This window comes from Aspergillus pseudotamarii, assembly GCF_009193445.1.
Source record: "Aspergillus pseudotamarii strain CBS 117625 unplaced genomic scaffold BDV38scaffold_161, whole genome shotgun sequence".
Classification (NCBI taxonomy): domain Eukaryota; kingdom Fungi; phylum Ascomycota; class Eurotiomycetes; order Eurotiales; family Aspergillaceae; genus Aspergillus; species Aspergillus pseudotamarii.
In genome coordinates, this window is record NW_022475175.1 from 1 (window position 1) to 13,787 (window position 13,787).

General features: G+C 48.8%; 4 protein-coding genes across 4 annotated transcripts; 1 reads left to right on the forward strand and 3 right to left on the reverse strand.

Moving 5' to 3' along the window:
• Positions 1-3,137: 3,137 nt before the first annotated feature.
• On the forward strand, positions 3,138-5,372 carry BDV38DRAFT_266551 (arginyltransferase). Its single transcript, XM_032056459.1, has 9 exons — positions 3,138-3,527; positions 3,628-3,830; positions 3,892-4,014; positions 4,073-4,234; positions 4,284-4,517; positions 4,569-4,666; positions 4,732-4,797; positions 4,850-5,118; positions 5,183-5,372. Exons 2-9 carry the CDS (start codon positions 3,826-3,828, stop codon positions 5,306-5,308), a joined length of 1,083 nt encoding a protein of 360 aa, XP_031906761.1. The 5' UTR covers positions 3,138-3,527; positions 3,628-3,825; the 3' UTR covers positions 5,309-5,372.
• Positions 5,348-6,629, reverse strand: cbpA (putative calcineurin binding protein). Its single transcript, XM_032063487.1, has one exon. The coding sequence runs from the start codon at positions 6,473-6,475 to the stop codon at positions 5,657-5,659; it is 819 nt and encodes a 272-aa protein (XP_031906762.1). The 5' UTR covers positions 6,476-6,629; the 3' UTR covers positions 5,348-5,656.
• A 577-nt stretch (positions 6,630-7,206) lies between these two features.
• On the reverse strand, positions 7,207-7,952 carry BDV38DRAFT_52543 (uncharacterized protein). Its single transcript, XM_032063489.1, has one exon. It carries the CDS (start codon positions 7,823-7,825, stop codon positions 7,370-7,372), a length of 456 nt encoding a protein of 151 aa, XP_031906763.1. The 5' UTR covers positions 7,826-7,952; the 3' UTR covers positions 7,207-7,369.
• A 1,857-nt stretch (positions 7,953-9,809) lies between these two features.
• BDV38DRAFT_52539 (KH domain protein) lies at positions 9,810-13,529 on the reverse strand. The gene is made up of 5 exons (XM_032063488.1): positions 12,860-13,529; positions 12,505-12,786; positions 11,926-12,387; positions 11,547-11,871; positions 9,810-11,493 (listed from the first exon to the last, which is right to left on the reverse strand). The coding sequence occupies exons 1-5, from the start codon at positions 13,385-13,387 to the stop codon at positions 10,067-10,069; spliced, it is 3,024 nt and encodes a 1,007-aa protein (XP_031906764.1). The 5' UTR covers positions 13,388-13,529; the 3' UTR covers positions 9,810-10,066.
• Positions 13,530-13,787: the final 258 nt, after the last annotated feature.

The following is a 13,787-nucleotide window of genomic DNA, read 5'->3' on the forward strand; positions in this document are numbered from 1 at the left end:
TTTTTCCCTTTCTCAGAAGGTCTATCTCCCTATTTTCCCCCCACCACCCTTTTCCCAGTCAACTCATAGGTATTGTATTGTTGTATGGAATGTAGCGATCTTGTGAAGTGGATCGACTAATTGTACCCAGGGATCTTTCGAGAGACAAACCGACAGGTGAGGTAAGCATGTTTCCATTTCCATAGTAATGAGGTACTGACTCCTGAGTCTTCCGATGCATTGCGGACCTCATCGGTTCCACAATAACTTCTTGGTCACCCAAGGGACCACACAAATGGGAAAGCGAACTCAGGAGTACCACAGTACTGGTGAAATGATCACTCACACACCCGGTATGCTACTCAGACCCTGTCAGGAACTCGGCTCTTTTCCAGTGCCTATTGTTACAAGCAGGCTTCTATGTATGCATGCACATGCAATACAAGAAGCGCCACATAAGAGCTCTCTCAGATCCGGTGCAAGTGGATAAGAAAGGTCCTTCGTCATGTAGAAAGGGACTGGATTAAGTTCTGTCCGTCTCCATCGGACTTAACCCTTTGTCTGACGAGGTAAACGACGATGGCCGCCACAAGCGCGCCGCATTCGTTACTCGAATGTTCTCGGGAGGGAGTAAAGTAGTATACCAACTCATGCACTTGGGTTAATACCTAGATAGTAAAGTACTGGCCGAAACTTAAGGCAGGATTGAACTATAAGTTCCTCTAAATTAACCTTTTATGGCATGCTCTCATCTAGCCAAAAAAGAAAAGGAAAGGAAAAAAGCACATTCATCGTCACATTTTGGTACCAGCAATTAACTGGCCACTAGTCACACATACTGCAAATAAAAATAACTAATCAACGTGAGTCCTCCCAGAGTTAGGATCGATCCACATAGTTAACCAACTTTGGACAGCGAATGGGTACAGGTATGTGATAATCGGGACAACTAGTTGTACTAATCAAAGTAATAGATTTCTTTGTGGAACGAGGCCATAGAATAACCAGCAGCAGGCCAAATTCCCACGATCTCCTCGGGACCTCGTTGCACGGACGCGTCCTTTGCAACCTGTGTCCATGGTTCAAGATTACCCTCTTTTTCTTGGGTAGCAGAGTGCGCATCTGATGCACCAATACCTACCTTTTTGTGGATGCTAATAAATCCCTACATTGCATGCAGTACTAGACGTGAGGAGCCAGTTATTGTATCATATACTTTTTTTTTATACGTGCCCTTCGAGAGGTGCATCAGCGTGTCAATTGTCGGGATTTTTGGGAAGCAAGTAGGTGTGATTATAGCCGTCTTCTTTACTTTAATTCTAATTTATTTATTCCTTTTCCTTTTAATGTGCAGTCCCATTCCCCTTGTCATCCAGACAAGCCTTGGGATTATTGGGTACCGTCCAGCATGCCTGCATACATTATTAGTCTTCCAAACTAACATCACAGAATGACAGATCCAACTCAATGCGGGGCTCTAACAACGATTATTCAGTCCTTGCCGCTTTTACTTTCTTTATGTTTGAAGACACGAAACAGGGAAAAGAAGAAGAAAAATTGCCTTTCAGACGTCAAAGTTAAACTCTGATCAGACCTCGCCTCGTCCCATACATTCTGTCAATGACTATGATGTAGGTGTATGTCCTTATGTCCTATGTGAACCTATAGGGGATTTGTAGATCATAGCCGGGGGGTAAGGAGGGGAGGATTACTTAAGATAGTGCGGGCTAAACTTACGAAGGATTTCGGGCTACCAAAGAAGGTATGCCTGTCGTATTCAAGGGTGACTCGGTCAGATTGGGAAAGATGACGGTGGCGATTGAATAGTAAAGTGACAACACAGCAGTTAGCTATTGAGTTAGTGCGGATCTTTTGTGTCCATACTTGACGTTGGGGATAATTCGACATGTGATGTCATGGTCACTTCTGAAATGGTAAATTGGATTGAATGAAACCACTTGAAACCGAATGATGGATCAGCTGAGACAAGGTTCAATGGATTGTCGCAATGCAACATTCCAACGGCCATCAATAATAAGGATTGACCGTTGGGACACTTGGCCAACTTCCCATTTCAGAGTCAGGGACACCCTCCTTTCGTATCGTATGTATCGTACCGGGAATTTTCATTACCAAACTCTATAGCCTCCTTCTGTACTGTACCTAGTATATCCTGGATAATGTACATACAGCTATCTATCCGTAGGTAGGCATCAGGTCATACTGATCTGTACCTAGTTGAGAATGGCAAAACAAGTCAGCTAGTCTATGACTAACAATAGCAATACCAGATTGGTGGTGCCACTCAGGCTAGGGGGTTTGCATATACCTAGGTAGTAGTCACGGTGTTGTAAGATCTCCAGGATCTTTCCGCGTTCTATAGGCTCAGGTACTGTAAATACATACTGTACGGGGTACGTCCTCGTCCTCATAGGTACTGTAAGTACCGTACTCCCTCAGTAGTCCTGTGTATAGTACGATGCGAGCTTTGATATATCAAAAGAAATGAATGTATGTTACATTGATATTGACATGAGTACCCAACACACTCAGTTTCCTAGTGAGCAAGGATTATGCAAAATGGAATGAGGCAACTTCAGCTCTGCACGCTCAGATCCTCTTCTAGAAGCATCACGAATGTCATTTGCAGCGCTTGGCAGCTGCTCCTAGTGATCTGCGATCTTTGCACAGAATAATTCTGCTTATTCTGTATATATCAGTTTTCTGAGCTATCCCAAATCTTGTACTCAGAAGCAACATCTGTGATGTGAGAGGGACGGTGTGTTTGTTTCCCTTGATGCTGGTTGAAGTGGTATTACCGTATGTGTGTTCCTTTTTGTATCCAAAGGCATACGAACTGAGAAACTGATAATCAATCTTCTTTAACCGCAAGCTTAAACAACGTCCCTCTGTTTTCTTCGACGCTGAACCCCATTTGCATCTAGATTAAAACCTCGTCTAAGTTGGTTTTTAACTTCCCTTGTTTTCTCTCAAAAAGATAAAAAGCTTTTTCTCTTTTGATTATCCCACCCCTCGTTAATTATTTCACCTTTGGGTTTCCGCCTTGAGCGCCGACGATAATAACCGCACCATCCACCACTGCTAATCGAAACTATGGGATCCATCGTTGACGCCGAACAAGCCAGGAAATTGTCCCTTTTCCGACCTCTTGGTAAGCAGCCAGTCAGATGATACTCCCTTTCCCCGTGCAATCATTATTGGCCCTCACCCGCCCTTCTTGAACCCGGTACCCAAACCGATATTCTGTGCCCCTCAACGACACTTTTACTGCCCCTCTTCCGCGGCGATGGTTTCTTGGCCATCGTCCGTACGGTCCATCGTGATCCTTTGATCATGTCCCTCATTAGTGCCCTTCCTTACAACTAATGCATGCATGTACTCCTTTTTCTTTCATTGCCGCCGTCGTTGGATCGATCGGTGACTGTCCGCCATGACTAACGGACATGGGAACCCCACAATCCAATGCTGATCTCAACATACAGGTTACCAGCGCAACTCATGTGGCTACTGTAAATCCGACAATGGAAGTGAGTCTCTCTGGCACATGTCCCCTCCCTCCCTCTCACAATGGATGGTTCTTCGGCCATTCAGTGCATCTAAAGTCCTTCTAATATGTATCCACTGTAGGCGCATCGTACTATACTAGCTCTGTATCAGTACGCCCCGTCCATTATGAGGAACTCGTCAACCGTGGGTGGAGACGGTATGTATCTATCACTCGCTTGATGAGAGAGTACGTGGCATCCGGTCGCTAATTCCTACTCCAGATCAGGGACGCTTTACTACAAGCAGAACCTGCAGAGATCATGTTGTCCGCACTATACGATGAGGTATGTACAAGGCAACCAAGAGTAACCTACATCGGCTGTGGTGCACTAATCTATTGATCAGACTTGAGGCGACAGCCTTCAAGTCGAGGAAGGACCAACGCAAAGCAATCAATCGCTGGAACAAGTTCGTCTTGGGACCGGAATACATCAGACGGGCAGCGTATCTGTGCCCTAAAACACGGGAGTAAGTCCATCAACTATGTCCCGAAAGTGAGAACGGGGATAATCTCATATGTTTTCAGAGAAAAGAAGCACCGGAAGTGCAATTTCGATCTGCTCACGGCGGTTCACGAAGCTGAATACAGCAATGTAAAGCGGCCCATTGATCCCAAGACCAAGAAGTACTTGGAACCTGCTCATCGATTTGAGGTCAACATAGAAGGGGACTCTGTGTCTCAGGCAAAGTGAGTGTAACCCAATTTTAGACCATATCACTCCTACTAATAACTCAAGATACGAGCTCTTCCTCAAATACCAGACCAAGGTCCACAAAGAAGACGTCTCCACGTGGCAGCAGAAGGACTTCAAACGGTTCCTCTGCTCGGGCCTAAAGCGTTCCCCGGCTGATCCCAAGTCTACTGAGAAGAAACTAGGATCATGGCATCAGTGCTACCGCCTGGATGGGAAGCTCATAGCCGTTGCGGTCCTGGACTTGATGCCGAGTGGTGTGAGCTCCGTATATATCTTGTAAGTTTCGTTTACTCCAGGGGTCATTCGAGCAACGACTGACAGCCAAAGCTATGATCCCGACTACGAACAGTGGGAATTCGGGAAACTAAGCGCCCTAAGGGAAATTGCCCTCTCTATTGAAGGTAGCTACCAGTATTACTACATGGGTAAGACATCCTATGCCTCGATCTATGACCTATGGCATAGGCCATCGCTGACAACCCTTATACAGGCTATTATATCCACTCCTGCCAGAAAATGCGTTACAAGGGATCGTTCAGGCCACAGTACATCCTCGGTAAGGCCACCACCAGTTTCAACAAACGAAACAGTCATATTGACATATACAGATCCTGAAAGCCACACATGGGATCCACTTGAAGGCGAACTGGCAAAGAAGCTAGACGAACGTCCATACGTATCGCTCTCGCGTGACCGCCAGATTGTCGCCGAAAGCACACAAGAGTCCGCTGGGACAGAGGCCGACGCCGAAATCAATGATGATGAGGTATCTCTGTTTGACCTACGCATGCCTGGCGTCCTGTCTCTGGAGGAAGTAAGGGCTTTGGATTTGGACCACTGGCTACTCCTCGTCCATGGTAGTTTTGTGCATATGATTGTAAGTACATCTCTCAGTGTGCTTTTATCCACTGTCGACCTCATACTGACATGTGCCGCCGCAGGATCTCGTGGGATGGGAGACGATGCCTATGGATAATCCCCAGTCAGTTAAAGGGATAATTGCTGAACTTGCCGCGGTGTTGGGTCCGAAAACTGTTAAGGAGAGTGCCGTCGTACTATTTGACTAATAGCGTCTTTAGAATTCACTCTTATCTATCCATATAGGAAAGGTTCCATAGGGAAAATATGTGCAAGAAAACATGTAATTCAACCTATATATGGCAAAAACGTATATGTAAATTATTGCAGTAGAAGCAAGCCAACTCCGTATATGTCATGATCACAGTGTCCTCCAAAACGCCCCGCCAATGATTTAATAAAGCACAAGAGATAAACCATCAACGCATCCCGGATAAAAACATATAAACCCATGCAAGTATGCAAAGATGGTAGAACAAGCCAAACGCACACGCTAAAGCACATCCCAAAACCGTATCCATGAATGTTATAACGACCACGTATCAAATCCCGTGCATTCAACACATCAATTCAACAGGAGGACGAGACGTCTTCGGCGGGGCCTTCCGAGTCGGCATCTCAATGGGACTCATCTCCATCTCCAAATCGTCCACCATGATGCTCGTATCTTCGACCATAACAGCAGGCAGGTTAGGACTTCCGCCGTGGTCCTCAGGGTGGTAGATAAGGGTGCTGCTTCTGCTGCGCTGTCCGGACATAGAGACGGGCCAGCTCCCCGAGCGCTTATCGGAGGTCATGGACATCGGGGTACCGGGTTCACAGGTCTGGTTGATACCCTCGTAGACACCGGATTGCTCGGTCTTCAACTTGGCCAAGGCGGTGGCGAGATCACTGGCGTGCACCTCCTTGTTCGGGGGTTCCTCATTGCGCATGACCCATCCGTGAGGGGGGCTGGGTGGCGGGCTGATGAAGAAGAGCTTGTCGGCATGGGGGGCCTCAAGGAGCTTTGGGCGGCGGGACTCCTCCTCATCCAGGATTGGAGTGGGTTCGCCAAAGTAAACTCTCGGGCGGACGTTGTGCTCGAGTACTTCTCCGTCGAGGAGTTTCCGGACACGCAGGGCGTCTTCTTCTGTGTAGAAAGAGCAGATGAGGCGGCGGAGAGAGGGGAGTGGAGAGAATGAGTTCAGGGCCGCGATGGATTCGATTTGTGCGCGGAATGTGGCGAGGGAGGTGGGTTGGAAGAGGAGGATGTTGCTAAGTTCGGTGATGATGAGGGTGTTTGTTGGCTTGGTTGGTTGAGACATTGTTGGAAGATTAGAGAGATCGAGCGTGAGGGCTGGTCGGGATGATGCTGAAGATGTGCTAAGTCCAGGCATTTTTTTTATATTTCAACGTTTGGGTTGAGATTAGAGAGAGAATGGCGTATGTCTTGCGAGGTAGATTTGAAGTAGAGAGGAAGAGATGCAACGGAGAGAGTTTAAGGTGGCGGGACAATCAATGATTATTGATAAAGGTCACGAGATAAGGCAAGACCGCTTTCACTTTTGGGAGTTTCAACAGGAACAATCAAGAGTCGTTCTTTGCTATACAATCGATCACCTTTGTCTTTTTCTGCTTGCAAGGTGGTTCTGGTAAATTCTATCCAATCTAGAAGACGATTCCGTTCCCAACTTATATACCGGATATGTCCAATAGCAGCATTCCCAATTGTACCGTTGCTGCGCCTCCTGACGCACGGTCGGGATTCCACCAACACTGCCCCAAGACCAAAAGCAGTAGCGATTACGACTTGTCCGCTGGCTCGGTTCCTGACGATCCATCTGTTTTTGCTTTAATTTTTCTTCTGCCTGTTTTTGAATCCTTGCCACGGCTCCGCTGTGGCTGGAGAGACAAATTAATGATGCTCTTTGCCACAAGCACTGCCGAATTCAGACCATCACCATAATCCCATCCCAGAATATGCTTTATGCTTCTGGTGAATTACAATCACAATCCCTTCCCGGTGAAGCCGTGGGGAGGATAATCGGCTGCCTATGCTCCGAACTCACCGCCTGATCCCATCAGCTGCAGCAGTTGTTGGCTTGATGGACTGATCAACCTTCTACTGTATGTTTAAAGTATGACAAGGCACTATAGTACTATTGGAGACATACAGCCCCCCCAATCCTTCCAACACTTGGAACTCGGAACAAAGTTCTGTCCCCCGTGCCAGTGTCATCCCGTGGATCGGTCCCGGAAAAGGGGGGACACTCCGCAGATTCTTGGTCTCATCACGGCTCCGCCCCCCGGTGGAGGTCCCGGATTGCCTCATCCTCCGCGTTGTGTCCACGCATGTGCGGTGTCGATGATGCAGCCCAGGACGCAACGGACGGCGAGGACTTGCGGGTTTCCACTCTAGGCAGTCGAAATCTAAGTTGGCTGGCAGCGTGCACTACCCACGCACTCCGCTCTAAGCCCCTACGCGAATGATCACCGCACTGCTCGGATATGGGCAGCCGTCTCACCTTGCAGGAGCCATAGCCATACTTTGGCTCCATGCCAAGTTTCAAGCTACTCGATCTCTTGGCTCGTAATACCTTCGCTCTCAGTTGCCAGATATCGTCTCGTGTACAGAGTATACCGGAGAGGCATCTCTCCATCAATTGCACGATCACACCATGAGCCTGCTGAACAAGGCTCAGCGATGCTCTTGAAATGGCACAGTCGGCCATTTTCTTTCCGTACATGCTATTTCTCGTGAAGTTCTCCTTCTTAATTATTCTGCCTTTCTCCTGCAGAATTCATCTGCCTGGCTGCGGAACACTGATCTAGCTGCGCTTTAAGTATTCATGCATAGCCACCCCGGAATCTGTCATGGTCTCCATCTCGAGTGATCCACCCGAATCCGGTGCCGCACCAACCCATCTTACCAATTGCCAACATCACCCTATCCGACCTTCATGAAAGTATCATGTAGCCTAAAAGCAATAATTTCTTCAACATGGGAGTTACAAGGCGTCAGTTGCCACCAGGACGCCTTGCTTATCCTCAACCTCTCAGCAACAATCAGTTACCCCAAGCCTTGGATAGCGTTCTTTCATTCTTTCACCTAACTTTTACAACTAACCCTATCCTACAACCAGGTAATATCCTTAAATCTATTAGCAAAAGACCGCCGTGGCACCTCAGCCCGACTCTCATAAATCTCAAAAGCGCACGGCAAGCCAGAATTAACATGAAGCTGCAAACTAATATTCACCTTCGCAACCTTACCCCAAAAGATATCGAACTCGCCCACTTCGATATAAGCGGGGGCAAACCCTCTGGGAAGTGGGCACGGGTAGGCGCAGCATAGGCCTCGACATTATCCGAGCCGACAACATCTCTACCCAAGAGCTCGGTTCAACCAGTGACATTATCACCCGTGTTTCACAAAACCAGAGGCTATAATTTCGGTTGTGGCACCGATATCTGATCGTCCAATATCAGGTAGATGAAAAGTCTGCCTCTGCAGGCACAGAGAAGGGTCTCGATCTTGCCGTTAACGCCGACGCAGCGACCAAATTTTCGCCTGTCGTGGCGATGCCGCTCGTGCCCACGGCGAACTGGTCCGCGTGCTCGTGTAAGCACTTCGGGACCGCGTAGCAGCCCTCCGATGACACTGGATAAGGCTTCTCCAGTGCTATCCAATATTCTACTAAGACCTGGCGCGGGTGTCCTGTACCTGCCAGCTGAGGGCTCGTGCAAGTCAAACTGGAACATGCCTCCGCCATGCATATGCAAGATAGCCGGCGCCGGCGCTATAAGCGTAGGTTATTCTCGGGTGAGAGGCGATGGATAGCCACTGTCTGACCATCATAAGACGTGAACATGTGAACTCATTATCTCGTGAACTGTTTATCTCACGTCTAAGGTTCAGGGAGCGCCTTGAAGAACTCCGCAAAGTAGGCAGTGTTAGCCTCCCGTCGAGCCTCAATCTCATGCAATGTTGGCTTAGGGGCTACTATTATAGCGGGTAGAATGCCGGCTGCAGCCGTGGTGAAATCCGCGTCGTAACCTAGGAGCACCTTGGGGGAGAGAAAGGAGTATCCGTAAAAGTAGGTGTAATACATACAACCTGAAGTAAGAATAACACAGATGAGATTTACAGGTTAGCTTAAGCCTTCGAGAACTAACAGGTAGGGTACCCGTGTCAACTCGTCTTTGATACGCAGGAGAGAGCTCCGCTTGGAGAGTTCTCGTCGACAGAGTATGGGTAATCTTTGTGAATTGCTTGGTGCTATTTGTTTTTGTCCGGTTGATTCTATATCATGATATACTGGAGTCCATGTACACACATATATAACTTCATGCAATAAGTTGCGTACCCCACGAAGACTACTGTATAGGAAAGAAAATATATCATAGATAGAATATCTGATAGCAACACTCTCGCATTCCTCTCTACTCTCAAGTCTTGGGGATATCTTGTTCATCGAGGTATATAGAACAATCCAAAACCAAAGCAAGTGAACAGAGCCGATCTGAAACTCCGAGATGAGGGGGAAATCGACAGATCACTTGAAACAGAAATGAGTAACACCATCATACACCATCGTTTCACTTGGTATCATATCTTATAAATGTTTTGATGAAAATTGCTCCCGCCTCCGTGTTTTCCCATACCAAAGCCCACAGTGCTCTTCCTGCTCCCGACCCACACACTGTTTGTAAGATAGGAGAGTAATAACTGAAAAAAAAAGCATTGCTGAAAACAGAGAAATCAGAGAACAAAAGCCCGGGCGAAAGACGGCTGGGAGAGACATCGTCATCCACTTTCCCAGCCATCTCTCATGCCCTTTTTTTCCGAATTTTCCCGCCATCTTTAACTGCGTGTTCCGAATGGTATCAAGAAAAACACAAAAAACCGCTGATTGCAAACCTAAAAAAAAAAAAGGGAAATAAAAAAAATGAGGTCTTGGGGTATAGTGCTGCAAATTGACATTGTTTTAACGCGGTGGCCCAATAGGGGCCGGGTATCCAGAAGTAGAATTGGAAGTACTAGGACGACCACTATCAAAAGACGCGCGGGGGTCATGCTTAGGGGTCATGTCCCCCGGCGCGGTACCGAATGGAAATTTTGTGTCAAAGCGCGCTGGCCAGCCATTGCTGCTGCTGTGGCTGTGGGAGCTCCCCAGGACGGGCAGATCATCCTCAGGAAGATTCACGCCCGAATCATTCCACGGGTTGCGGTAGCCACTATCCCGAGATTCCATGGAAACCAGCGAGGCCTTGGAGGCGTTGCTGGAGGCGTGTTTGAAGAACGAGCCGGGAGAGGCGGAGTGGTTCTTGCGGCCGATGAAAGACGAGAACGAGGAGATGCTACCAGGCTTACGGAGTCTTTCGAAGATCGACCCACGCTCACTAGTCTCGTCGGAAAAGTTGGGTCTGGTGGGAGAGTCCGTAACAAGAGGGACGGGTGCATGTTGCAACAGCTTGGAGTCGAAGAACGGAAGAGATTCCTCAAACGAGTCGGATTTAGGACGCGGAATAGCTCCTTTGATGGTATTCGCATCAAGTCCATGCGCCACTAGACGCGATATCAGAAAATCGATGGCATCCTTAAGACCGCCGGCATTGTTCCGCGTGTATCCAAGCACAACACGGTCATCGGGGGGCAGTGTCGGTGAGGCTGAACCAGCTGAGCTAGTTTCGGAGGAAGGGAAGTCAGCACTGAGGTCGACCGTAGTATCAACTTCATATTGCTCCTTCAGCTTGGCGCAAACATCGCTGCGGAACTCGACAGACTTGAAGTACTCGCGAAGCTCGTGAGAGCTTTGGAAAAGGAGCTCATGGCTCTCCGGGACCATTCCAAGCAAAGCATCAACGGCTTGCGGAACTTGGTATTCAGGTCCTGAAATGGTCACCACATCACTGGCAAGTTCGGTGCTGGGGAACTCGATCTTGCAGTTCCACTTCTTTTCAAGCTCATCGATTTCGGTCATGCGAGCGAGGAGTTCACGGTGGTAGAGGCGGTTGATCACAACACGCTCAGAGACATATTCTGCGTCGACCTTTTCGACCATGTCCATGATCTCCTGCTTGACGAGATCCAAGCTCTGTGCGTTACGGGCTGGCGTGCGGCAGATGACATTGTCAACCTTTATGTCGTCGTCCTCCTTGCCCATACCACCGCGATCCATAGCGTTGGAAAACTTGACAAAGACGGAGTATTTCTTCATGATGCGCTGAATATGTTGGCCACCGATGCCAATGATCCGCTTGTGGTATTGATCCGGCACATGGAATGAGATCGAAGCCGGCATTTCCTGCTCGACGAGATCGAGACCGTTCTTCGTAGACTCATACTGATTTCCGCACACATCAATGTAGAAGTTGTACTCGTTAAAGCCATCGAAGATAATTTGCACATTACCTGTTCGTTGTTAGGACCCAAGGTTACAAGGCGCGAACCGATGCAGTACTCACTCTGTCCCATGATCTTGTTGATCTTGCCGTTTTTCTTGCCGCTAACAAACTCTTTGTGCTCGTTTGCTAGTTCGATTTTCACACGCATCTGGTATTGGCTCCGCTGAACGAATGGGATCTGGTTGACGACCATCATAGCAGCCTTCACGGCGTCATCGGAGCCGTTGATGGTGAAGGTTAGGTTGTCAAAACTCACTTCCGCCGCCGAGTTGGTGCAGATATCGGACAGCATAGTACGAACATCCGCGGGTGAGGGAGCGCGGAAGGTCCCCTGAGAAGGATCCGGCATGATAATCCACCACGAGGCACTATAGAATTGACCAGCCTAATCACATCAAATTAGCCAAAAATCCTAGAGGATGAATGCTTTTGAACGTACCAATGCCATGATCTCCCGAACAGTGCGCTCCACGTGCAGCACTTCGGTGCCTTGGATACGGACAAGACCACGTTGGCTACCAAGTTGGGGGAAGAGAACGTAGGAGCCATTCATCTCCATCACCTTTCGAACTTTGTCCAAACGGTCAAGCAAAATGTTGTCAATCTTGTTAGAATTGACAATGACATCCTTAACATAGATCTTGACGCCCATGACAAGTTCCCTCAACTTTTGCTTGGCTCGGGCAATCTGCTCTTGCGTATCACCGGTGATATAGACCTCATCTTCACTGCGACGATGAGCGCCTGGGGGCGTGTATCCAAAGATGCGTGGGAAGGGAGGCGGGAAGTAAATGGCAGTACCCGTGGCGGCCTCGATGAGCTTGATGTTTTTGCGAGTGCGACCACAGACTAATGTGTGCATGGTCAACTCTAGCTTCATAGCGTCCACATGACGTTTAAGCTAGCAACCGGTTAGTCGTCATCATTGCATGATGCCGGTGAAGGGAGCCATTATTAATCTAAATATTCGGAGGTTTTTCTCTTTTCGAGTGCGTGGATAAGGAAACAGAAAACTTACGATCTGATCGATCATGATCAACACCCTAGTCTTGGCATGCTCTGCGCTCTCCATGTCACCGTAAATCGAAACTCGGAAACGTTGGTCCAGCCCATTGTCGGAGGCATAGCCGTAAGAAGACACCACCGCGCTATCGTTATCTCGAAGTTTGGGGCTCAATAGGAAGATGTCCGTTCCGGTGTATGCGGAGAGGGTATCAAGGTGCTCTAATACACTCGGTCGGATTCCTTTCGTGGACCCATCCATGATGAGATGCATATCGACATCAACGGTCGCACAGCGCTATTGATTGGATCTCATTAGTACGTTGGGTCGAGCTTCCAAGTGATAGTCACCAAATTCAGGCCGAACATACCAACAGGATAGGTGTCTCATTCAGGATCCTGGCCCGCATTTTGCGCACGGTCTCGCCTTCCCCGGTGATACATACGTTCGTCACCAAGCCTTGAGGTCGCCGTTGTAGGGACGCAACGGACTTAGGCTCCGAACCGAACACGACTGCCTCGATTCTCCCATTACTGCTCTCGGTGATTTGGCGACACAATCTCCGCAAGGCCTCGACATTGCTGGTGTGAACGGGTAAGTTGTGGACGGGTGTGCCTTCGAGAGTTCCTTCGGGGAAAGTCCAACGCTGCAGAGCGCCGGGGCTCGCATGTAGCACATCATCCACATCGGGACCACCCAAAGTCGAAGAGAACGGCACGTTGAAAGAAAGGTTGACGGTCGGATCGATGCCGGTTGGCGGTGTCATGGGTGGTGCGCCATGAGGCCGACGTAACGAGTGCGATGCCATGTCGGTGTGAGGCCTGGACATGCCAAACGTGGGCGTCATTCGCTCCCAGCCATGACGGGCTTGGCCCGTAAAGTTGGAGATCTTGTGCATGGCAAGGGCGGCAGGTTCGAATCTCTAACCCCTTGAACGAGTCGAGGGGAAAGAGAGAAACAGCGTCCGAGGAGGAGAATGGCGGAAGGACGGATAGGTGGGAGAGAAGGAAAGAGAAAGCAAGAGGAAGATGAGGCGAGGGGGCAAGTGAATCAGGAGAGGAAGAGAGGCGTCAAGGGTGAGGATCGCCGTTCTCGACAGGGATGAGAGAAGAGGGCAAAGGAATGATGAGCGCGCGAAGGTGGTGTGGGCGGCGGACAAGGGCGTTTCTGTCTTGGTACCGGAATGGGTTGGGAAAATGATTCGATTCAATTCAACGACCAAACGGGTATCGAGGGTTCGGGGGAAGGAGGGGAAACAAATAAAACCAAAGAAAAGGGTAAGGGAAAAAAAAAAAAAA

What these genes read in the sequence shown, in the direction of transcription:
- BDV38DRAFT_266551 (XM_032056459.1), top strand. An exon ending in GACTCTGTGTCTCAGGCAAA is followed by an intron (nt 4,235 to 4,283) that starts GTGAGTGTAACC and finishes TAATAACTCAAG; the next exon opens with ATACGAGCTCTTCCTCAAAT. An exon ending in GTGAGCTCCGTATATATCTT is followed by an intron (nt 4,518 to 4,568) that starts GTAAGTTTCGTT and finishes TGACAGCCAAAG; the next exon opens with CTATGATCCCGACTACGAAC.
- cbpA (XM_032063487.1), bottom strand. Translation starts at nt 6,475, where the DNA reads ATGCCTGGACTTAGCACATCTTCAGCATCATCCCGACCAGCCCTCACG.
- BDV38DRAFT_52543 (XM_032063489.1), bottom strand. Translation starts at nt 7,825, where the DNA reads ATGTACGGAAAGAAAATGGCCGACTGTGCCATTTCAAGAGCATCGCTG.
- BDV38DRAFT_52539 (XM_032063488.1), bottom strand. Translation starts at nt 13,387, where the DNA reads ATGCACAAGATCTCCAACTTTACGGGCCAAGCCCGTCATGGCTGGGAG. An exon ending in ATGAGACACCTATCCTGTTG is followed by an intron (nt 12,787 to 12,859) that starts GTATGTTCGGCC and finishes TCCAATCAATAG; the next exon opens with CGCTGTGCGACCGTTGATGT. An exon ending in TGATCATGATCGATCAGATC is followed by an intron (nt 12,388 to 12,504) that starts GTAAGTTTTCTG and finishes ACCGGTTGCTAG; the next exon opens with CTTAAACGTCATGTGGACGC.